The 25,834-nt window shown below is 41.9% G+C and overlaps 1 protein-coding gene across 5 annotated transcripts in view; it reads right to left on the bottom strand.

The window, feature by feature from the left end:
- Window positions 1-3,147: 3,147 nt before the first annotated feature.
- The window catches only part of znf827 (zinc finger protein 827), a 68,810-nt gene continuing 46,123 nt past the window's right edge, over window positions 3,148-25,834 (bottom strand). For 3 of the 5 annotated variants that reach the window (XM_042399728.1, XM_042399737.1, XM_042399721.1), the window contains exons 7-17: window positions 23,076-23,318; window positions 20,237-20,291; window positions 19,922-20,022; window positions 14,335-14,472; window positions 13,186-13,215; window positions 12,872-13,043; window positions 11,944-12,110; window positions 8,509-8,718; window positions 6,949-7,126; window positions 4,612-4,662; window positions 4,172-4,263 (exon numbers count right to left, since the gene is read on the bottom strand). In XM_042399728.1, the coding sequence (XP_042255662.1) occupies window positions 4,614-4,662; window positions 6,949-7,126; window positions 8,509-8,718; window positions 11,944-12,110; window positions 12,872-13,043; window positions 13,186-13,215; window positions 14,335-14,472; window positions 19,922-20,022; window positions 20,237-20,291; window positions 23,076-23,318 (1,343 nt within the window). In that variant the 3' untranslated portion in view covers window positions 4,172-4,263; window positions 4,612-4,613. Of the gene's footprint in view, window positions 4,264-4,611; window positions 4,663-6,948; window positions 7,127-8,508; window positions 8,719-11,943; window positions 12,111-12,871; window positions 13,044-13,185; window positions 13,216-14,334; window positions 14,473-19,921; window positions 20,023-20,236; window positions 20,292-23,075; window positions 23,319-25,834 lie in introns of all 5 variants that reach the window. The other 2 variants (XM_042399744.1, XM_042399750.1) reach the window with 2 other exon arrangements.

Genomic DNA, 25,834 nt, shown 5'->3' with positions numbered 1-25,834 from the left:
TATCTGATGTAAGCTTTACTTTCAAATCCTGTTACATTTAGATCTGGCAAGTTGAACATAAAATAATGCCAAACAAAGAAAACAAATACAAAACCAAAAAAGTACAAATGATCTATTTACCAGTTATCGTCACAACCCTGTACAGCCTTAACAATGGTGTAATAAAAAAAAGCTTTGTACAGCACATACCAATCTTTACTGAGTGCCAAAAGATAAGATAGTTGAGCCTTTTCTAATCATAAAATACAGCCAAACTTAAAGCTAACTGATTGTAGACAGTGCAGTGTGATGCTAACTAAATGCAACCAAGGGAGTTAGTTTTAAACACAGTTAAGTGCTAAGAACTAGAGAGGGCAATGTCATGCATACTCTGAAGTGCTGAAAAGGTAGTCAAGCTTTTTTTTTTTTTAAAAAAAAAAGAAGGTCACTGTGCTGCTTACAATTGGGCAAAAAAACAAAACAAACAGAATAAGTGCTTAACAATACTGGGTTTCAAAAGAATAGAGCCCTGTTGCCTTTTTAAACATTACACTCATACTAGGGGGACATAAAGAAGTGCAGCCATTCATGATTACGCTGTATTAAAAGGCAGACAAAAAGGTGTGGACACATTCTTTTTATTTCTTTATCTTTTTTTTTTTCCTTTTGGACCCTGACAATTAGTTTGACTCATTCTCAGAAGTCTCAGGTGGTTTCCTTCCACCAAGTGGCACTAGAGTATAAAAGATAACGTAGATAGTACAGGGAGAGTGTGTGTGTGTGTGTGTGTGTGTGTGTGTCTGTGCGTGTCTGTGTGTGTGTTGGAGGGATGCTCCTTTCACTCCAGAGACAGCATGCCAGATATTGACAGAACAAAAAGGAACAAACAAACAGCAGTGTAAAAGGGGGAGACAATCGAGGCGTCACTCCAGAACAGGACATGACGGATTCAATCCTAACATCACATCCTGCGGCGAGTTACATTTTGGTCTTGACAATTTATGTTTTCTGTCCAATCAACATTTTCTGACATGATTTAAGTAGAAAAATAAAAAAAAAAACAACAATGATTCATTATAAGAAAATGCATGAGTATAATAGACAAAAGGAAAATAAAAACAATCCCTTTACAAATAAGGGATTTTGGCTTGAAGACCACAAGCGCTAACAATAATGGGTAAAGCTTTTTCCAAAAAAAAAAAAAAAAAAAAAATGCTTGTACTATGCTGCCCTATCTCGCAAACATACTTCTTTTTGAGCATTTACGGATAAATACATATTCTCATAATCAAAAAGTGCAGCACTGTGCAAAATTGGCTATCACAATTTAGCCTGGGACCTTTAGTTCCCAGGGAGAGCTTGACCTCTACTGTCTAATTCATGCAATTTGTATTAATTTACTTTCTCCGATTTCACAGAGGCAGACCCTTTGCACTGCCAGAAATGCCTACATGTGAAACTAAGGGGTGTTGATTGAGTCATTTCCAGCAAGCACTTTCAAGCTACTGTCTACTTCACATTATAGTAACTCGATGGATCCAAGTTTGCACTTTAAAAAAAAAAAAAAAAAAAAAGGAAATAAAGGTTTTAAGTGCTTTTGGCTTGAAGTGTAACTACATTAAGTGCAATTAAAACTCAAAAGGTTGATATGAGGGGGGGGGGTGAGGAGAGGAGGAGGAGTAAGGGGGGTTGGGTACCATGTCTGCCGGCCTAACAGAAGCCAGTGCCATTGAACACAATGCTGTACAAGTGAATGGCTTTGCTTCATCATTGCACCTACAGGAGCTTTTTCTCACAATGGGTTCTCTATGAATGTTAGTAGAAAAAGTTTTATTATGATGTAAAAGGCTCAGTAAAAAAAGTAAAAAAAAAAAAAATAAAAAAAGAAAGACAAAAAAAAAAACCCCAAACAAAACAAAAAGACACAGAAGGCCACCAAACACACTAACTTTCCCGTCTTTACCAGCACAGGAGACGCCCCTGTTCACACTTCTGTATCACTTCTTTTTCATGTACATAAACAAAAATACATTCATTCAAGTCATTTTGGAACAGTTTTTTTCTTTTTTTTTGTACACAAAAATTACAAAAAGCTCCAAAAAGCACCATTGAATCGGCCTGTGGTGACCCTGGCTGTGGGTAGCTCGCTAACCCAGAGCTGGTCACCTCCACAAAACAGTTATCTCATATATCTCTTCTAAGTATAGGTGCGTGATACATAATTCTGCATACGATGCTGCGCTGATATCCACCTGGTCTCAGAAATAACGAATGAATGTTAACGTCTTGTTATTTGTAGGATTTCGCTGCTTATTCACCTGGGAGTGCAAAAACATTATGCAACATTTTACATTTATATTCAAATCAAATAATTCATATTAATAAATGTTTGTTGTCATGATAGATCAGATTGAATACTTTCCATATTTACATGATGACAGCTTATTTTCTGTTTAAAACTATTAAAATTAGCTAGTAACCCTTTAAAATAACATTTACAGTATTCTGAGACAGAAGTGATATCAGGCAGCGGCTATGCATAATATGGTTTCACCATTATACAAAAAAAACAACATAAATCAAAAAAAAAGATGGGAAGGGGAAGGGCTACAAAACTATGTACAAGATTGATAAATAAGTAAGTGCGTGGTTTGAGGCGTTGCTTTGGAAACGAGCCTTTATCAATGAAAAGCATTCCGTTTCATTGGTTCTGTCCACGTTGCACCGCTAACACTTCAGGATATTTCGAATTTAGCTTCCTAATGACGTCAAAGCTAGTTGAAACACAGAAACAGGCATGCTATTTTGATGCATAATAGCAATAGACAAAAATGCACTAAAATATAGCACTTGCAAGTTTTGTTTCGTCTTTTTCAACTTTTTATCTTGTCAAACGACTAAAGAAAAATATCTATAAAACTGAGATACGTTAGTTTCCTCAGATAATGCAACTGGGTCCAAGTCATTCAGACGTTTAAAAACAGAAAACAAAAAGGTAATAGAGAGTAGTAGTTGAAGTAGTAATAATTCAATTGATAGAACTGATAAGAAAAGCAGCTTTTTGATATAAATGCATTTTTAGCATGTACAGCCTTTTTCTCTTATAAATGTTTTTTTTTTCTTTTCTGCAATATGTTTGTCTGGTCCAGCTTATTCTGCTGGTCTGATTGGAAAAGATGTTGCTCCCACTGCAGTGGTCAAGTGTCATTCACACCACCGTCCGAGGAGTGAGGGGAGGAGAGGAGAGGAGGTGGGCGAGGTCAAACAGTCTTGGCCCTCTCCATCAGTCCCAGGTAGGCCAGGAAGGAGTGTTTGTGGGAGGCGGGTGAGGGAGGAGAGAGGGAGGGGGACACCGGGTTGGAGGAGAAGAGGAGAGGAGATGTGGCGGGCCGCCATCTGGAGTGGAGGTGCGAGTGGAATGTGAAGCGGCTGTTGTGGGTGAACAGGGTGGTGAGGGGAATCAGGTGCGCCCGGTCGCAGTTCCTGTACTGCTCGAAGACGTGGCGGGAGGAGGGGAGGAAGAGGGAGGGGCTGCCGCTGCTCACACCGCCGGGGTTTCTGGTGATGTCGTTGCCGTTGGCGCTAACCAAGCGGTGCAGAGGGCTGGTGGCGTCCAGCTGCTGGGACTTGCCCAGTTTGAGTGACAGAGCGACGGACTGCAGCGCCTGCGATGCTGTTAGACTCATGAGGGGGCTGTTGCTCCCGCTCCCTCCGCTGCTCCCTCCTCCTCCTCCGCTGAAGAGGAAGTTCTCTTGGCTCCTCCGTGCTGACGAGCCCCCCGGTGATGTTCCCTCAAGTTGCAGCTCCTCCTCTCCTGCCTCCTCATCTTCCTCCTCCTCTTCTCCTCCTCCACCTCCGTCCAGTCCCCCCGCTCCTCCACTCTGGTGTTTCTTGAGGTGGCGGCTGAAGACAAAGGGGTGTGTGGTGGTGAAAGGGCACTCTTGGCAGCCGAAAGTCTGGCGCGGCGCATGCTTCAGCTTCTTGTGCAGGTTGAGGTTGTCCTTGCGCTTGCAGCTATAAGAGCAGCGGTCGCAATGGAAGGGCCGCTCGCCCGTGTGCACACGCACATGCTCGATCAGCTTATTGGCCGTCTTGGACAAGTAGCCACACTGCTCACACTTGTAGTGGTTGCCCAGGCGGTGCCCGCGCATGTGGGCCTCCAATGAGGCCTGGTCGGGCCACAGTCCCTGGCAGATGCGGCAGCGGTACTCCATCTTACAGTGCGTCTTAAGGTGGCACTCCATGGCCGCTGGACGATTGGTGGAGTAGATGCAGAAAGGGCACCTGGGTAGTGCAACAGAAGGGAAGTAGGGAGGGAGAACACACAGAAGCAAAAGACAGTTGAAGGGGAAGTGAACATAAGGAACCAAGTAACACACCTTGAAATTTAATAACACAAAAGTGATGAGGAGGAGAAGGACAGGTAAAGGAAAAGTGTGTGTCATGTATAATTCTGTGTGCTCATGGTGGTATGTGTGGCAGTTTAATGGTGGGAGAATTGAGGTGATCAGGTATATGTGTGTGTGTGTGTGTTTGTGTGTGTGTGTGTGGGAGGGAGGGGGTGTGACAGGCTGGAGAAAAGTTTGGAGCAGTAGGACATGAAGGGAAATGAAGGAATGGAGTGGCACTTACATTTAAATAGCACCTTTCATCTGCTCTGGGCCCCAAAGCGCTTCACAAACCCTGCAGAACAGAATCACCTCAGAAAAACCTCGAAATTGTCAAGGCCCTCTCTCCCTTTCTACACACTCCTACACATATAGAAAGACATTGCTCGAGTGTATACACGTGTACGCACTGGTCTGGAGAAACAAAAAAACCTTGATCTGGACTTAGAGGGCAGAAATTATAAGCCATCTGAGTTTATTGAAAAACTGTGGTTTACAGAAATTAAGCGACTGTGTAAACCGGGCAGAATGAAAAAATATAACCCACATGTGCAGATAGAAACAGTACAGCAAATATTTAAAAGTTCTGATAAATTTAAAATATCAGTTTAAGTTCAACTGCTTCCATCTCTTTTTTCCTCCCTTGAATAAAAACTAATATATCCACCACCTGTTTCTTTCCCTTTTGAATGCTAGCTTGAAGAAATCAATCTGGCTTCAAAAACATTTACACCAGACAGAAGATAACATTTAAAACCGTTATAAAAAAAACCTCCTTGTATTCATGTATTCACTCAGCTAACAAGTCCTCACGTTATAAAAAGATACTGTGTGAAGATTTTTTTGAGCTATGAAGGGGCTTCTTGTGTGTTTGTGTTCCCTTATCTACATGGTTTGTATATTATTCAAGTCAATGTAACTGTGTTGGCAGCTTCCTAGTTTACATTCAGTGAAATGCTATCATTTCCAGACATTTAGCAGCGTTGAGCACATCCTAACTCCACTGATGGCTGCACAGAAAGAAGTATGTAGAACACAGATCTTCGTTTATGACAAGATGAGGCGATAATCATAATGATATTCGATGATTCTGCGCATGCACAGACTGGAGTTATGAGAACTCAAAAACAAAAACAAAAAAATGGCTTGTGTTACTGGAAATGAATCTTCAAGAAATGTTTGCAAGTAGTTTACTAAGTTTACAAACTTTGCAATCTTTGCTAAATATTTAGTCAAATATTGTAATGTGTAGAAACTTTTTTTTTTTCTTTATCTCAAATGCTAACCTGGAGTTGAATATGTGAGATGTTTGTCTGAGTTTAGTACGTTATTGTGACTAGCCCGAAAATCTAAATACTAACATCATCATCGGTGTGTGTGGTGTACATGTTTAAGTCAACAGATGGGCTTCATGTTAACTTGACAGGCCTGAAATGGGACATAAATATGTCACAGTACAACAAAGGCTCCTGTGGGACTGGAGTATGGAGATGGAGAGGGAAGCGTGTGAAGAGACTAGAGCTACATAAACAGTCAATATTAGAAAAATAAGGCTGCCTTATCAAGAGGGATAACTATGTTAGGTGTATTTGTTCATATATTTGTACATGTGTGAGTGTGAAGTGTTCGGGATGCAAACTAGCCTGTGAATTAGTTTTCATTAGAATTAGTGTTTCTACAGAATGCATGCATCAGATCTGTGAGCATGTCAGCTTGAAAGCATGCGTTAGTTTTTGGTCGAGAGACATTTAGATTGTGTCCAGTGAACGGTGTTACGGAAGTAAAAAGATCTGACGTTTGCGCCTATCCTACGGTGCTTGTTAGTGATCATCTTCTAGGGGTGTGCCAAGAAATATTATATACTGTATACATACAGTATTATGACTGTAGCAGCCTGTAGCTTTCTGGATTGCAGGTTTCATCTGGTCGTTTTTCTTTGGCATGGCTGTTAGCTGTGGGCAGTGGAACAACAGACCCTGAGGGGACGCCCATTTCCACTCTCCCTTCTGTTCATAGCAGCCACTGCAGACCCAGAGACCACTGTCTAATAACTTATACTTGCCAAGAGAGTCTGTCAGGCAAAACTACAGCTTGTATGATTTTATTTACTGGCTACAGATATTGAGAGTTAATAAGGGGGGTTAACTGATTAAGGACACGTGGCTAGAATCACCTTCAAATAAGCCAAATTATTTATGTGTTTTTCATATCTGTCTCATTGGCAGAAGCTTACAGGTGTTGCCGTTACACAACAACCAAACATGTCTTATTAAATAGCCTCACGATTTGTGTCAGGCCAGCTTCATGTATTTAATAATGCATATTTTTGTATATATGCATTGTTAAAAAAAAAAAAAGTTAAAAGTATCCACCTAAACAGTACAAATTCTCCTCCTTCATCGACATGAAGCCAAATCTAAATATTCCCTAATTGGCACATCTCTATCGTTGATCTATGAATATGTGTGAATGTGTGTGTTTTTGTGTGTGCAGTAGGGTGAGGGGTGGGTGAGGGAGGGGGGGGGGGGGGGGGGGAGGACGGGCGGAGTTAGGAACCTCTGTCTGTACTTGCTTTCCTTACTTGAGCCCTCCGGAGGGGACGGTGTGGCACTTCTTGTGCTCCAGCAGCTGCTCGGGCGTCTTGAGGAACTTGTGGCAGACGTCGCACTCAAACATCCGTGTGATGAGGTGGATCTGGAGGTGCCGCTCATACATGCTACGCGTCTTGCACACGAAATTGCAGAAGACACACTCAAAGCCTGGAGAGAGCGGAAAGAGGAGGAGGAGGAGGTGGGGGGAGAGAGGGGGAGTTAGGACTAGATGATTTTAAATTTGAACCTAAGCCTTACTCCAAACTGGGTAATCTTCAAATACTGTACTCCATTCTGTTAGGTCAAGTCTGGTCATGCTCCTGTGGTCTGACTGCGCTGCTGTGGGCACGTAAACAAGAAAATGACAAACTAAATCTTGAATCTTGAAGAAGAGCAAGACTTCACACAACCGAGGATAGATTACCAGTGGGGAAAAGCGGGCAGCTGCCCCCCAGCATTTAACACCCCAAGGGACCCAAAAAGAGTTCACTTTTTGGCAATTGATTTGTGATTGATTAACGGTAAATTTGTTTGGGAATATAGAAATGTGCACTACTAATACACCAGTATCATTACAATGTGGGTAGTATATACCCAAACACTCCCGTCTACCATGTAACACCAGTGATAGGGAACAGCAGACACTAAAAAATACTTCTTAATACTTTAAAATATAAGTCTATTTGGAAGAAAACTAGTTTCATGATTAAAGATTGCATATCGAGCTGTTGAATCAGACACAGCAGAAGAGGACCGGGGTGACATTACAGCCGCAGCCTGACTTCAGCTGCTGAGTTTCTCCGTGATTCTAACACTAACACAAACAAACAAGCAGCTTTATAATATAATGTCAGAGCAGTTATGTGGCGCTACTATTACAACTCATGAGGTCGAATATAGTGCTGTGTTATCAGACAAAACAGTATGGAAGAGGAAGCGACTACAGGACCTGTAACAGTGTCAGCTGAGAGAGAGGAGCTGCAGCATGACCAGTGCCCGCCTGGTTAGGATTGAGACAGACTGAAAACTCCGCGCTGCAACAAACTTTGCGGTGCTTTGGTAAACCATGACTGACTGTTTTCTGACAGAATATTATATCAGACTGTGCCACCTCTGAATACAGAATAGCACATCAGCGTCTGTGTTACCTGTAACGTGCAGCTGCTGTAAAAGAAACAGCAGTTAGGGTTAGAAACACCGGTACGATATATCCAGACTCGATGAGGAAAAACTTTTGTAAAGAAGCCTCAGTAAAGATATATAACGCTGCTCATTTTGTCTTTGCTAACCAGCTGGAGGCTCACTGGACGAGACGCGTGCAATGCATTCTGGTTGTTGTAGGATTCCCCTTTAAAGACCCATATTGGGAATCTACAGCAAAGTGAACAGTTTCCTAACCAAAAGGCAGGAGCTGCAAAAGATGAGGGTAATTATAGTGTTGACAAGCTAGATGGTTTTTAAATGATAAAGTGTGCAACATCGACTGTGACGTGTCAAATCTCTTATCACAGGTAGTGTATCTGGTTGCAATGGCTCCCACAATTCCTTGCCTTTATCAGACTTGTCCTCAGTTCCTGATCCCGAGTGGCTTCCGGAGCTGGACTGGCTGCCTGCAGAGGAGGGCGGGGCTAGCAGGCTCTTGAGTTCTTCGTTACCGTGGGTGAGGTCTCCGCCCTCAGAGCTGTTGAGTGAATCGCTGAGGGCCGAGAGCGACGAGGAGGTGCTCTTGGTCTCGCTGAGGGGACTCCTTGAGTTCAGACCTAAGTATAAGAGCAGAGCGAAAGAAAGTAAGATTAAGTATCATAAAGACACACATTTCTAAAGATAAATCAGAGACAAAGATATTAACTAACTGAAAACCTGTAGGAATTATGGGGTATGTTTGATGCAGAAAAATCTGTTTCAAGAACCCCACGTTTACGTGCATGAATACACGTGCACGCGCGCGCACACACAGTGTACAAACAGGCTTCCTCGCCTGCAGAGTGCTGTCTTCCGACTGAGGCCATGCTGCCAGTCCAATCAAGATGCAGCATGCTTTTATTGATCCCCCTTCTCTAAGTCTGCAATTCACTGGGAAGAGAGAGGGAATTAGAAGGGGAGGGAGCGAGAGGGAGGGGTGAGGAGCGCAGGTCATGGCCGAAGGAGCTAAGATGGCTGGAGCAACTCGGGGCACAACTCAACAAAGGGCATTCACTCAGGAGGGAGTGAAAAGAGGGAGAAAAGGCTGCACCGATCCTGAAATGGTTGACCTATCTTTTAATACAGGCGCGCACAAAACTGAGTCTAAAACATACGAGAACGCACGCATGCAGTGCATACACAAGGAATCTCACTATCTGAAGAAAGTGATTGATTGCTTTCAATCAAATCTAAATATACCAGGGTCATTTACAGCAGTCTTAGCCGCATTTTCAATGCAGTATTGAACCGGCTTGAGGAAGCTTTTTACTTCCTCTGCTGCAGTATTTAACATCTACTTGCCTTCTTTTACAATATCCAAAAGGCTAATGCCACAGAATGTAAAAAAAAAAAAAAGAAAAGGTGCTGCTCTGAGCCAATGGGCCTCAACCTTGAAACACATCTTGCTTGAAAAACATTTCATTTTCTCTTTTATGGAATAGTATCGTCTGGGATTGCCCAGCAATGTTTGTGATATGTGAACTAAAATAAAGAAGTAGAGTCTGTCTGCCAAAGTATTCCAGTGCAGATATCAAGGAATACTGACAGATAATTCACCACCTTCCCCCTTACTGAGAAGGGCACCCAACCAACCCTTTTCCCGTGCAGAGTCCAGGCTTCACGGGGGGTTCAGCTTGAACTACGACACCTGCTGAGCTCAGCCAACACTTGCCTAGGTGTGTCCACACAGTTGACCAGATAACTACCTTTCACAGTCTGTCAGGATTCCCCTCTAAGTGGTGCTCTATCAACCTTCGCCTCTTAAATGCAGACATTTTACCAAACAGGGCTGGGCTTCGACAAATTATTAAAATCTCCACAAATAGAAGATCGGATGTGTGTGTTTTTGTACAGTGTGTGAGGTGACTTAAGGCCTTAAAGCCACTCTCTTGTACATTTGTGTGTTTGGTGGTGGTGGTGTCCATCTTGAATGAGACTGAGATAAATGCCAAGCCGGGCTGAGAGACTTAAAAGACGGCCACAGTGGCATCGTAAACCCAGCTCGTCTCCAAAGGACCCAAAGGCCTATTGATTTTTCCCCCCTCAGGCACGATAAGGGCCAACCTTCTCAGATAAACAAGGCCACTGTGGCCTCTGAAAGACCCCTCAGCTGTCTAGGCCGGACAATCCCACCCACCCACACATACACACACACACACACACTTTCAGGAACAGTGGAAGAGCAAAACATCAGCAATAAACTGGACAAAGCTGTTTTAGACAAAAACACTAGTATCGACCACCAGGGGTTCTGACGAGCAGCATTAAAAGTCCAAAGAAGGTCGACTGGAGGAGGCTGTCTGACTCTTGTTTGTGAAACCAGATTCTACTGCTGGTCTGTCCGTGTGTCCTCTGAACTGATGCTGAAATGTGTGTGTATCAGGTTTAAATTACTTTTATGTTACAATGTACTGTGTTGAAATGGTCTTTGCTGAGTCTTTTACCTCTGCCCAACTGCGGCTACGATTCTCAAGACCTTTACAAGAGTACTCCACCGATTTAGCGTTACACTCCTATATAGGGCTGCAACTGACTGTATTTTCTTGATTAATCAATCAGTTGTTTGGTCTATAAAATGTCAGAAAACGGTGAAACATTTGATCATTGTTTCCCAAAGCCCAAGATGCAACCTAAAACCTCTTGTTTTGTCCTGACCAACTGTCCACAACCCGAAGATATTCAGTTTACTGTCATAGAGGATGAAATGAACCAGAAAATATTCACATTTAAAGAAGGTGGAACCAAAAAATGTTGGCATTTTTTTGTCAAAAATGATTGATTATCAAAATAGTTGATGATTCATTGATGATTCATTTTCTGTCGATCGGTTAATCAATTAATTGTTGCAGCTCTACCCCTATAATATGGACAATTTAAAAAACCCAGCAGAATGAGAGATATCACCTTTTTTATTCCTTGCATTCTTTTTTGTTGTCAAAACCTGACAAACCCTACGCTACCCACAATGCAACTCGATCGGCGACAGTTCTACTGGAAATTCACAGTATTCAGTTATGCTAGTGGTGGCTGATTGCAGTCTCCTGTTCCTAACCAGTGTTATCAGATTTTGCAGGGCTCCATCTGGAACCACTAAATGATTTATACAACTTTTTTTTTTCACATATGCAGTAGCGCTCCTCAAGACCTGTAAACTTTGATGTGTAAAAATCAATGGAGTTTCCCCATTTACAGCTGTAAGTCAGCTCTTTAACTGCAGTTATTGTTTAAAATGAAACCCAATGTGCTGCATAGAGTGCAGAGCCAAAACAATAGAAAATGTGTCACTGTCCAAATACTGCATGTATTTCTATTCTGAGCTGTGAACAAGAGCCACAATGTGTAAGCTACCACCCACTCCAACATGTGAGAGTAATTTTGAAAATAACTCCATAAATCATTTTTTCTAGGGGACGAGTCCTGTATTTTGCTACAGTTCAGTAGATGTTTGAAAGGGCCATAAGAACAACAGACACAGGGATGTTACACCACAGCTGAATCGATACCCAAATTAATTGATTAGTTGATCTATTTTTAATCAATCTTAAGTGTTTTGAGTGTTCATTGTTTAAGTGTCAGGGAAAAAAACCCCAAACATTCCCTAGTTCCAGCTCAATTGTGAATTTGCTGCTCTTTCTGTGTTATTTAATAGTAAACTACATATCTTTAGGTTTTGGACTGTTGGGCGCACAAATAACCACAAATTACAGTCTCCATTTTATTAAAGCCATTCTGGGGTTTACATTTACTGTCACTCAGAACCAGCGTATCGCCCTGCATCATCATCATCATCAGAGACTCTGTACCTGCGTGTCCAGTACTAATGTGGTTCTTCATGTCGTTTTCCTCCATGCAGACGTAGTCACAGACGCTGCAGCAGAGTGAGAACATCCACTGCTCCTTGTCCACATGGAGCGACATGTGGCCGACAAACTGGGCGTTCAGCTCCGTCTGGAAACCACACACATGGCAGCTGGACAGAGAACAGAGCGGGAAAAGGAAGGAAGACGGCGAGAACGAGAGGAGACAGTCAGCTTTAGTCTTATATTATGCTCGCATAAATTGGTGAGTGGTACAGTGTTGCTACACTTCTTGCAATTTGATGAAGTATTTACACTCTTTCGGACTTAGTGAGATTTAACTCTGCAAATCATTGGCCACATAATAAAAGTATAGTTTGAAATTTTGAGAAATATGCTTTTTCAGTTTCTTGGCTGGAGTTACATGACAGATCAATACCACTCTTGTATCTCTCCATTAAATATGAAGCTTCAGCCAGCAGCTGGTTAGCATAAAGACTGGAAACCAGTAAAGAACTAGCCTGGCTCTGTTCAAAGGTAACAAAATTTGCCAAGACGACTAAGAAGTCTTATCACCAGTGAAGAATCCAGGAAGTCACTACGCCTGACTAAAAAACTAAAAAGTACATTTTTACACTTCATTTTTTTTGTGAGGATTAAACTAACAAGATATAACATGTTAAATAGTGAGCTTTAGAGGTGCTAGTGGGTGGATTTTTTTTTTTTAACTTTTGAACTGAGCCAGAGGAAGCTAATGTCTCCTGGCTGTAGCTTCCCGTGTAGCGTATCAGGATTTAATTGGGCATCAGGCAGCAGATAAGGATCAATGAAAAAAAAAAAAAATGCCTCAGTCGGGTCAAAATTATAATTTCTGTTATTGGCTCGAGGCATGCTAAAGACAAGTGGATGTTATGTTGTGGTCTGTTATTACTACCTGTAGTAGTAGGGGCAGTTCTTGCGCTCGGCTGAGTCGGCTATAACAGCGCTGACGATCTGGTCGGCGTCTGTGTTGACCAGCTTGACAGAGTGGATGGTCAGGTGCTGATTGAGGTTAGCCCTGCACTTGGCTGCGTAAGGACACAGGTGACACTTGTACTTCCTCTCTTCTGCAACAAGAAATACACACAGACATAAGACCTCGGGTTACTGTAAACATTACCTCAGATAATATTTCATTAAGTTGCGCTCAGCCTCTGAGCCTTTAAAGCAAGCTTAAACCTAATTACTTAATGCCTAACCCTGTCTCACCTTCGCCTGACCCCAACTGTAACTCTGATCCTGGAAAGAGTAGGGAAAAAAAAAACAAAAAAAAACCTTGTGATGTCTGACAAAATCAACTTTTCTGTGAAGCACCCAGATATGCCTCAAGATAATAATTTGAAAAAAAACATACAAACATAATTGAACCTTATTTGTGAGCGCTATAAAATCGATGCAAATAACACATCCTTCCCTTTTATCCCAAAACAAATCGACATAACAACACATCTTCTCCCTCTAGCTCCCCCTCAAACACACACGCACACACACACACACACACACTCTCACACACACTCCATTTGCCCCAAGGACATGAAGCCAGGCAACCTTTATGTCGCCGGGGAAACCAAAAAGACCATCACACTGACATATGCCCCTGCTTCTGCTCTCTGTGGTGTGGCCAAGCTGTTCACAGCCAGCACTCTCAGATGGTGTGTGCGTGTGTGTGTCGTGTGTGCACGCAAAATGTGAGAGCATGTCCAATTGTGTGGGGGCATTTTGTACACGAGTCTCCATTTGTGCGCTCCGTGATTTAGCCTGCCATCCCGAGTAGGTTGCATTAATTTCTAATCCAGTGTTAATTTGTTTTAAATAAAAGTGTACAAGTAGAATATTCATTAATTTTTTTTTTTTTTTCCTAATAATGAGCGAGAGAGGGACTGCGGAAGACGTTGATGGAGTAGAATGGATCAATTGGTAGCAAAGTAGGGGCCAAGTTTGAAAACACAGTGTAATCAGGACACAAGGGAGTGAACGGCTTCATCCTGAGGAAGTCTCCCGTGTCTGTGAGTGTGGGAGAGAAAGTGAACAAATCGTAGCAGCATCAGAATCACTAGTGTGTGTGTCCATCTGTGTGTGTGTGTGTGTGTGTGTGTGTGTGAGCCATCTTTCTAGCTGGGTAATTAGACGGGCACTTTTCCCAGTGAGACTAATCATGGTAGTAATCTCTTTAAAGGAAGGGTAATCTAGTCTAGTCAACCTTATTTACTTACTGTGGGCAGCACAAACACAAGCACATAATGCACAAACACAACAGCTAACATCTACAGTATACATTAACAAAGAGATGCAAATGTACAAGCTGCTGTGTGCCAACGATGTCCCTGTGTGTGTGTGCGTGCGCGTGCATGCGTTTACCTGTGTGTAGAGACAGATGTCTAGAAAGTGTCTGCTGTCTACCAAACACTTTGCCACAGACGGGACAGGGGAAAAGCTGTTCATTTAGTCTCCACTGGGCAATCCCGTTCCCCGGCTCCCCGTCATCTTTTTCTGAGTCTGAAACACACACACATACACGCAGAAAACCAAACCCCATCATTCACCGCTGACACGATCAGCCACAAAAGCATCTGCAGGTGGATGAATGGCAGTGGAGTCATGATGCTATAGACCAAACGAAGTAGCCTGAATTGAATATGTATTGATGTTGAAACCATAACTAGAAAACCATAACACAATGATGTGGTATGTGCTCATGTACTAACCTGCTCAAGTGATGTTAATTTAAAGTATTTTGGGGTATTTTGCTTATGTTTGATAGTGGACAGTTGAGACGCAACAGGAAACGAGAGAAGGGAGAGGAGGGACGACAGTACTGCAATCACAGTATACGGTGTACATGTTAACCAGTAGACCACCAGGACGCCCCAATTTTATCCATCTTTACTGAGACTTCACAAAAACACTACAGGACAAATCTGGCTTCTTCCACTCATATTTACTTCTCCGAATAAGGAAATTCATATCTAAACAAAAAAGGACAGGCAACAGGACAAATGACACAAATGAGAATAAAAGAGATGAAACAGAATATAGATTAATAGGAGACTAATAGGAGATTAATAAGAGGAAAACCAGCCAACTGTACACTTTAAAAGAGTTGGCTAAGAAAATAATTATTTAAGGTTAGTTTATAGTTACTCTTATAAGACTCCGGTTTGACACAAAAGCATAGTCTTGCATAGAATTGCAACAATTACCCAATAAATCAATTAGTCAATCAACAGAAAATGAATCGATTCATTGTTTTGAGACTTTTTTTTTTTTAAGAAAAAGAAATTCAAATTCTGATTCTAGCTTCTCAAATGTGAATATTCTCTGGTTTATTTAGTCCTCTATGATACTAAAATGAATATCTTTTGGTTGTAGACTGGTGGTCGGGACAAAAGAAGACATTTGAGGATGTCACCTTGGGCTTTGGGAAATAGTGAAAGACATTTTTCACCATTTCTGAACAAACGACGAACTGATTCATCGATATAATAAGCGACATATCGTCATTATCGTTATTTTGAGCACTAGTCTTTCATTCACTCATGCGGCTTTGTAAGTATAACATGGGTAAAAACTGAAAAGTACAATCTTATCTGTGAAAATGTGCCAAAAATCGAATTCTTTCAAGTTCCCTGACATATGCAATTAGAAAAAGTCTCATTCACTTCGGTTTCAGTGCAACAGCTGGACATTTGATACACTGAGGGCTAATTTGCAAACCCACAAGAATGAAACCTGTCTGCTACCATTTGACAGATGCTCCTTGTTTAGCCTGCGGGTGGGATGCAGTGCGAATGCATTCCTAATGTCAACAGCGAGCACCAGTCCTTTGCTCTCCAGCCTGCAGCAGACCACTGTACTGTAGCTCAACACCCAACCCTCCCTGTCAACACCCTCCCTTCATCCACCCTTTAATCAAAGGAATAAAAAGAAGTGAGTGAGAGTATTTTCAGAGGCTTTGGTCAAATCTTAAGAACTGAAGTTGTTGCTTTGAATTTAACAACGGCACATGAATAGAAAACAGTGATTCAGGAGGGTAAAACATGTACCGCTTTTCTCGTTGTGCAATAAAACTTCTGAAGATGGCTAAAGGATTTTTACTTTTTGTCTATACTGTTCAGGGAACACGCTACACAGACTGACCTTGGCCAAAACTTTGGTATTTGCAGGGCGCTTAAAAAGGAAAAAAAAAAAAAAAAAAAGATTATTTAAGTTACTCTAAGAACTTTTTTTTTTTCAGTGTTTATAAAGGGATGGAAAAACTCTGCTGCCCAGTTGCTCCAGCTCACCCACAACTTTGGATTCTTAGCAAATGTAAAACAGTGTATATAAACTTCACAGTTCTGCATAAAGAGGAAAAAAGATAATCCGTAAGGCACATAATGTACAGTATATGTTCAAACCCAAATTGCATTTATGTAGAAGTTGTCCTAAAAAACACTATTGATGATATATTTATGTGTTAAAATACCACAATGACGGACAGCAAAGACGTTTCCTGGCATTTGGGGGCAGGTTTTATGTTAACCAAATGTTAAAGAACAGATGCACTGGCTTTGGATGGTGGTGTGAAAGGACATTTTATTGGTGTTGCACTGACTCACACACACACCGCAGAGCATTTTTTTCAGTATCTCTCACATATCTAATCCTCTCTTTGCCCCTCTACATGCAAACAAGTGACTTTATGTTGTGTTTTTATGTTTACTTGCTTCTATTCGTCACATCAGATAAATTTGGAGTTGTTCTAAACAAAGTACAGAACATTGTGTTTGATCCAAGCTCAGTAAAAACAATGTCTCATCTATTCATCTTCTAATTTTCCAAAGGAGAGTGGCTAGTTTACATACGCAGGCGACTGGAAGGTAAAGAGTGAGACACTGGAAGGGCAGGATGCACAAATGACTGTACGGTGGACTACCTATAGGCATCTTATTTTGTCATTTAGGTAATATATGCGCCACAAAAAGATGCTTCTAAGTGATGAAAGATAATCTAATTTCAATGCACTGAGTTTCTTATCTTGATTTTTGATTATATAAATCAAGCCTATGTATATGAGATAGTTGCATTCTAAGAAATGCTAAATATGTTCTGACGGGGAAAATGCTGCTCTCACAACTTGGAGAACTGAAATAATATATTTTTATGAACTCAGCTTTGAGTAGAAACACCAACTTCAAACTGTATTTAAATTAAGTCATGATTACATATCATTTTCAATGTCTGACGTCTTTCTAAGAAATGTAGTTTCCCAAAATATAAGCAAAAATCACACACTGTGCTTATTGTTACTTCAGTTGGATGTTTGAGCTTCACTATGCAGAATGATGTATGTGCAGAGTTTGACACTTGAAGGCTGTTTTCACATTCATCTGCTGAAAGTTTCTGTGCTCACCTTATCTGTTCAGTGAAACGGGAGACATCTTGTGTCGAGTAGTTCATCTTTACAAACTAAAAACATTTATATATTCATAAATTCAGGATTTTTCAATGAGGAAGAATTTGTAACCTGGTAATTGAACTTTTTTGTTCAATCAAAAACACATCAGTCACAAATTAATACTCCAAGAAGAGTAGTTTTACATATCATAAAACATGTCTGGAGGGGGATCTTGAAATATGATGAGCCTGCTGACATGTAGATTAATTTTAACCATTCTTTTGCCTTTGAGTCAACAATCATGTGAGTCTTTTTCTGCTGCAGGTCTGTGACTCACCACTGTAACAAGGGTGAGTGAGCTCATATGTGTGATGATAAATACATGTAAATAGGCCGGTGTAAAGCAACACTTGCCTGTAAACTAAGTAGGTAATCAGCAAAGGTGGCGTGTATGTTTGTGGCTCCTCACACACAGCCACACAGGTGACAAAGTTGTCACAACACATACACAACAGACAACTCAAGAAACTTGAATTACTGCAGGTCGTGGACCTCCTGATCTCCTGCATTAGCTGGAATCTGCCTCTCACCATGACGGTGATCCTGATATCTGACTATGACCAGCTATTCACACCGCTTTTCTCCAAATTCATGGTCTGTATATGGCTTATTCTGAGAACCCTAGACCTTCTTATGGGACTCGCGGCTAAGCACATAACAGCATTAACTTGTCCTGACTCACACAAGTGAGACTAGGGGATGGCCTGTTCACACAAGGTGACGAGGAGCCGACCGGCAGGGGCTTGAGGCCATGGCCTGGCAAACACACTGATGATTAAGCCAATTAGGGTGTGGTGTGGGCCTTGAAGTGGGTAATGGTTTAATTAGTGCTATTAGAGCTGGAGAGAGAGGGACATAAACAAGAAATGAAAGATTGTGCTAAAACCCCCGACTGAAGGGAGAAGACAGCAAACTCCTGAAGTCACGCTGCCATCACACAAACACCTACTCATGTATTCTTCCTCGCCTGTTTAAAGGGAAAGACTCGTACTTTTCAGCTTTATCTCTACATAATAGTTGTTGCACTCACACTCCATTAGCAGCCATAACAATGAGCAGTTTTCTGTATCTCGGAAACACTGCTGATGATGTTACAGTACATCTCCAGTTATGCCGCTGGCAGGGGAATAGCATTATAGAGTAGTTGTTGTCTGTGAGTAGAAAATTGCAGTTCTTACTTCCTGGTTTTTGGCAGAACTTGGAATATTTTTCTTCTACAAAAAAAAAACAAAACAGGTACCTTGCCATAAATAGCAAGTTTCAAAACAATCATGATACAGCAATCACTTACAAATAAATTTACACCCAGTAAATCTTAGCTAAAATTATGACTCTCTTGATGCTGGATCCAGAAATGTAGGTGGCTAGTGTAGCAAATGTGTGATGAACTGACAGGAAAGCATCCTGCAAGTTCATGGACCACTTAACAGAAAATCCGTTTGATTGAAGGTTTGCCTCCCTACAGCTGCAGGTAGAAATGAGTACCAATATTAAGAATGTGGGGGTGATAAAAAAAAAAAAAGGGGAGAAAAATAGAACAGACTAAAGAAGAACAGGTGTAGATACACACATATGAAGGAGAGAAAAAGAGTAAAACAGAACTACAGTAAAAAAGAGAGAGCAGCAGAGGCTGGATCTGAAGCTTAAACACACAAGGGAAAAGGGGAGGTGGGCTGGGCGAATTAACTTTCAGGACACTCTTGACACCCAGAAGCCAATCAGATTTTCATTAACTGGCAGAGGGACAGGCAAAGCTGGCACAAGCTAATTAACCTCTGGATCTCTCACTGCCAAAGGAACGTGAAGGGAAGTTGTGGGATGCCAGAGGAGAGGAAAAGAGAGGAGAGGAGAGGAGAAAAGAGAAGAGGGAGACGGAGGGATGCCCTGGGCAGAGGCCTTCAGGTTGGGGAAATGCGAGAGAGTGCGCATAAAGGCCTGTCGGAGCTCTAAGTATGACACGGGGAGGGGAGGTACACCAGAAAGCTAGGCGAGATCCATGTGAAGTTTGGAGGTGGTTAATTGTGACGCCTCCTCACATGTGGAGGCGTCGTCATGTGGAGTTAGATGTTGATTAGCTTGCCAGGCTACAAAGCTTCTGTGCGAGAGTATGTGTGTTGTATATGTAAAAGTAAGAACACGTATGTGCAGTATATGCGTGTGTTTAATACACATCTCTACATTATCAATCGTCTCTCCCAGAATCCAAGTCTTGTTAGTCAGAATGACAAGATATTGAATTATGAATTTGCAATGCGGACTGTTGGCAATTAATGACGTCCCTCTTTTGGCCAGCTGCAGATTACTTTCCTGCCTTTTTTTTTTTTTCGGAGAATATCTTGGAAAACGATTAAACAACAAATATGCACAAGCACAAAAACGCAATATGAGCAAAGATGCAACATCCAGCTATCCATTACTCGCCTGCAACTGCTAATAATACGCCTATGTTCCTCTACTACTCCTCTAGTAATGTTCCTCTACTGTGTATGTGCTTTACATGTGTCTTACCATGGAATGCTGCCCTGGTAGAGGAGCTGGCCTCTGCGGGGGAAGAGCTCTTGGAGCGCGAGTTAAAGGGTGATTGTCTGAAGCACTCGTCCAGGAACGGACTGAAACACAGAGAGACATGATGCATGATACCGACACTCACACTGCTGCTGAATTATACAAATATTTAAGCTATATTCAGAAAATACAGTTTATTACTAAACATGAAAATGAAAAAAAAAAAAGATCGTATGTAACACTGGGAAGAAAGTTTAGACAATTTAGACATTTCACTGCTAAAAAGCAAATAAAGTACATGGAGTATTATTGACTCACCTGTTTATTCCCACCATGTTACTGTCTTTGTGGTTGTTGGCTTTGCTGACTTTTTCTAAAAAAAAAACAAAAAAGACATCAACCCAGTTAATACAGTATAATTTCTATATTTGTATTTTACCTTTTTTGTTCCACTTAACTGTTTAAAAAAGGTGTTATATAAATAAAGTTTATTATTATTATTATTATTTATATTTCTTTATTATATTATCAATTAAAATCCAACCCCGCATATACGACTACCTATTATCAAGTGACAGAAGTTCCAGGCTTAAATCACATGACAATGACTGAAACATTTTCATAACAACTGAGTAACCTCAATCCGTTAATGGAAAGCTGTGAAATGCTGATGGAGGCTCCAGAGAAAGCTACTAAGTAGATTTTGAGTTGAGATTTATTTTATTTTTATTTATTTTTGTCTAACTACCATTTCCAAATACAAGAATGAACTTTTACACTCAATTTATATTTATAATTTTAAGTCCTGGTCAGAAGGGATATTTAGATGTGACCGGCTGTCAATATGTCAAAAAAAAAAAAAAATGTACTGAAACTTCCCTGCATATAGGGCATTGTGGAAGACAGATATAAAAACTATATGAGCCAGATTGGTGCATTACTTTAAGTTTAGCTTGGCTGGTAAAGCACAGGTTTGCCATGCCAGCAGGGGTGCATTGGCCATCTGGAGTAGTGGGAGTCTCTCTGGTGGGCCCGCTGACCTGTGGGCTGAAAGTTGGCCCAGCAACACAAATATGAGAAGTTTTTAAAGAATAATAATGGCTAGCCAGATCCGCATTAGACTGCCTGGATGGCATAAGTGTTTGTCTGTGTACGGTCACGCTCTTGTATGCTAATGAAGACTTCCGATATTAATCGAGTCACATATAACACCAACACTTACTACAGCCTCAGAGACAGCCGTAGAGTTGAATCGACACCTCTGACATGATGTCAGGAAAAATATTTTAAGCTTGAAAAAGTTAGGATTTAATGCAAGGCTAATGTAATAAGAATTTACATTACATTGTGCCAGTGCTCGGTGTACAACACTGTTTAAAGTCTTTGCTAGAAAAGTTTGTTGAAATCTATTTATCAGGGTAAAAATATATATAAAAGAGTCAAATTTATAGTACAGAGTGGGCTGGAACAGTTGTGTTTTCCCGAAAATGATTTCTTGATGCCTTTGAGTCCGCCTCAACTTTAGATTTCTGACAATACTCGCAACCGCCCTCCTGGCGCCTCAGATAACACCAGTTAAAGGATCACGATCACACATTACGCTAATTCTGTGTAATCTGTTCAAAAAGCAAGTGTGAAAATGGCGTTGCATGCGTCTGTAGTGACACATATGCAAATGTGGAGTGAAGGCCCTGTAGGCCACCTCTGTATGCCAGAGATCCTAGGCTCTAATCCCCAGTCAGTTATTTTAGCTCTAATATGGTTGAAGCTCATCTAGAACTGAATAGTCTCATCTGGTTTCTCACAGAGTGGTTCAATCTTAAACACTTTAAGAGGTTTCTAAGTGTTAAGTACGATGAGAATTGTAAAATAAGATAATATAACTACTTGGCCGACCGATGTGAATACAGACTACCTGTTTTCAGTGTTTAGCGGTAAAGAGCACTATAAAGAATGCCACAGAATGGAGCCACATGTGTGAGTTTCGAGGCGATGCACTGAAGTGAATTTTCAAAGCTGCAACCATCTCAGTGTTCAGAGCGACCTTGCTACTGATGTGTCTCTGAGGTCTTACTGCTCTGGGTAATTCATATTGATTGCTCATTGTGTGACAGCAGCCCGCTCTGTTCCAGTCCCCCTCACATTCAAACCCAGTTCTGAGGGGGCGGTTGTCGCCGTTGCCAGGCTAGCGATGCCCTGGCCTCCCTGGGTGGGCATACTGCATACCCCCGCTGCCCTCTCTACCCTCCTTATCCTCTGCCCCCTCTCCTCCCCTCTCCTGCTACAACCCACCCATCCAACCCCCCCCTACCCTAAACACCCCACTCCGTCACACTGCTCGCCAAGGACAGAGGTCTCTTTCCACGTTGCCATGGAGATGCCGCACGGGAGAAATGTAAAGGGAGGAGGAGGGAGGGGAAGTGCAGGGGGGGGGGGGGGGGGGGGGGAGAGCGTGTGCAGCCAAGTGTGCTTGAGCCGGCATGTCTGAAAACGAGTCAAGGGAGAGAGAGAGAGGGAGAGAGAGAGAGAGAATGAGAGAAAGGAGGAGAGGGAGGAGGGAAAGAGGGGGCATTTGTGCAGACACCACTCCCCATGGGGCCTTGTGTGAGGAGTGTGTAAAGGTGTGCATGCAAGACTCTGTGGGAAAGAAAGACTGTCAATGTGTGAATTTGTGAATATGTGTTGAGAGCGAGAGAAGAAAAGAGATTTTACACGAGCTTGTTTCTCTATATGGCATTTAAGCGAAGCAATCAGAGGCTGGATAGAGCTGAGGTCACAACCCGGGACTACAAGCCTGAGCACACACGCGCATCTGCACCTTTTCTCTGGAGGGGGGCGGGGGGGTGCACGGATACACCTCAAAGCTCGGTCTTAATCTAGCAATACAAACAACTGTCTCCTACTTCAATGTCACGTTCATGGCCATACAGGTAAAAAGCAGGATGTCATTACATGGCATATATCCTTGACTTTACTACAGAGCCACTAGAGGATGGAAATGGAAACATGTAGGTTTTATAGTCAAGTATCACACTGTCAACTGTCCAAGGTTTACAGGAGGGGGGGGGGGGGGGGTCATGTTGCTGTGCATGTGTGTTGTGGATCCACTGTTGCTCACAGAGCAGTATGTGTCTGACAGTTTCTTGAAAGAACTTACCTGACAGTTTGAACAGTAGTTCGGAGGCCATTTTGACCGATATGTCCTGGGAGAAGAGGTCTTTCTGGGGGCGGGTCAACGTCTCGGGGAGGTTCGTCATTGGCTCGCTCTTCTCACTCGCCCCTAAAGTGCTGAAAGCCAGCAGGTGAGAGGCAGGTGGGGTGAGTTCTGCGGGCGGTGGGTCCACCTCCATGGGCTCCACCTTTACTTTCACCTTCTGGTACTGGGCATCTTTGTTGCTCTCTGCAGAAGATGATTGAACCAGAGGATAATTACAGGTTAGACTCTCATCGAAGAGCTTCAGCCATTTAAACAGTATCAGGGATAGAGATTTAGTTGGCTTTTTTTATTCCCAGAATACATGCTAGGAGTACTATATACAGATAGTACTACATACATCGACTAACCAGGTAAACAAAAACACAATTTAATACAATGCAACAGCCTGTGCAAAAAATACCTTACAAAAAATATATATACTTTCTATTGTTCAATTTATGAATTAATTACATATATGGAGGAGCACAATTATTAGGGTAGTTGATGCTTAACAAAGGTAATATTTATTACAGGACTGTTGTATTGAATTACATTACAGTGCTAAAAACTACTCAAAAAACAACCAGCTGTCAAAAAAGCATGATCCAAAAACATCAATTCAAATCAATTTATCTGGACATAAAGTGCAGCAAAATGTGTAAGCTTGCATACTGTATGTCATATTTTAAAATAAGCTTCTGACAGTAAACCATATGCATTCCACATAACTCTAACTGCATCATTTTATTATGATAAATATGAGGCTTAATTTGATGTTTTTTTAGGACAAATTACCTGTCAGCTAATCCTGTAAAAGTCAAGCCAATTTTATTTATATAACTTAAATTCACAAATAACATATTTGTCTCAAAGAGCTCTACAATCTGTAAAACACACATCCTCTATCTAACACCCTCTATCCTTGGACTCTTGATTTGGATAAAGAAAAAAAATGAACCCTCAGGAACACAACAGAGGAGGAATCTTTCTTCCGGGACAACCACACATTAAAAAGATATTATAAACACTGAGTAGACAGAAAACAAATCATTTGATTCCTAAAAGCTCAGGGCAGATGAGAAAAACATTTTCTACTGGGTGTATTCAGATGATTAATCTACTCTGTTTGTCTGAATAATCTAAGCAAAAACACTAAAATATAAATTAAGCACACTGCATACATGTTTGGAGATGTTGTATGAATGGAATTAAAGCTAAAATGAGGAAATCCAAATAACAGCCAAAACATGAGCAATGCCTCTAAAGCTGAGCTGAGCCGGTTAGCATCTAGCTGTGTGATTATTAGGGCAAGAGGGCACCGCGAGGTCGCACAGTCGCTTGGGGAGGGCTCCAGCAGCTCATGCGAGTTCACTGAAGCAAACAGGAAAGACTCTCAAACACTTGAAATGTTAACTAAGCAGCCATGAATCTTTGTTTATGATGAACTAGAGGTGTGGGATGTAAGAGTCATAGATTGAAGGCCGTTTTTTTTTTTTTTTTTTTTTTTGTTTGTTTCCAAGCATCAACAATGGCTTCAATGGGTGAAACCGCTGTTGACTCACTTCTCATACAAGTTCAAAAGGTGAGACGACGAGAGCGGTCTAAAAATAGTCAAGAGGGAGATGGCATCTGTTAGGAATGTCCCGAGCTGAGCTGCGGAATCAAACACAGTCTCTCCTCTCTCAAGGGATATTCTACAAAAGACTATAGGCCATTAAATCATTAAAAAGGAAACTCTGATGCAGGTGATATTTTCTTAATACAGAGCTACTCCGCTGTCAGAAATTGGCTCTCTAATAGCTATATTTACCAAATTAAATATGAGCCTACTTCAGGCTTCAGTAACTGTGCAGCTGTATTATGTGGAGAAAAAAAATAAATTGGATTGACTGGGACATCCCTTAGAGTCCGTATTTCCAAGGTAGCTGATCTTTGACTGGAGTGATGGCAGGAGGCTGTGTCTCAGTGTGGTGACAAGCAGGAGCAAGACAAAGCAGTGGGGGTGATACAGTGCTGCTGACATGGCGACTCAGCACGATTATGGGATATATGAATTTGGCAGGGCATCGGGAGCAGTGGGAGGGGCGGGGGGGGAGGTTAGAAGAGCTGGAGAAAAGAGGAGGGAGGGAGGGAGATACAAGACAGTAACCCTGCGCTAACCCTGCCAACCCCCTCCCCTCACATTCTCCACTTCTAGGCTGAACGAGGCCAGTGTTAGACACCAAGACTGGACCTACAGTGCACTGCGTACACGTGTGAATATCTACTGTGAGCTGAATCAGTGTGTGTGTGTGTGTGTGTACTATACTGTTTATGTGGTAGAATTAAAGTGTAAGGTCCCCCCCGGCCTCCTCCCCTAGGTCCAGGTGTCTGGATTATTGGTAGAAGCCAGCATGAGGGGGACACTGACAACCATCAGCCCCACTAATCCCTTAATCAGGTGGCCAGAGTTGGCCAAGAGTAACCTAGGAGAGGCTGATGGAGGGGCAGAGCAGAGGAGGAGAACGGGGAGGGCGGAGGGGTAGGGGGCACCGCGTTGTAAGGGTCAACCAAGGGACACGCAAGCCTCCATCACTGGATCACCACCCTTAACGACAGAGGCTGAGTGGACTGCTGTGCTACCAAAAAAAAAAAAAAAAAAAACAAAACGCACTAAATGTTACTTTACTGTAAGCACTCAAGCTCCCAGTTCTGAGACAAACATGCTTATAACCCAAAAA

This window comes from Thunnus maccoyii, chromosome 2 (genome assembly GCF_910596095.1).
Source record: "Thunnus maccoyii chromosome 2, fThuMac1.1, whole genome shotgun sequence".
Lineage (NCBI taxonomy): Eukaryota > Metazoa > Chordata > Actinopteri > Scombriformes > Scombridae > Thunnus > Thunnus maccoyii.
This window is presented reverse-complemented; position numbering and strand designations above follow the sequence as displayed.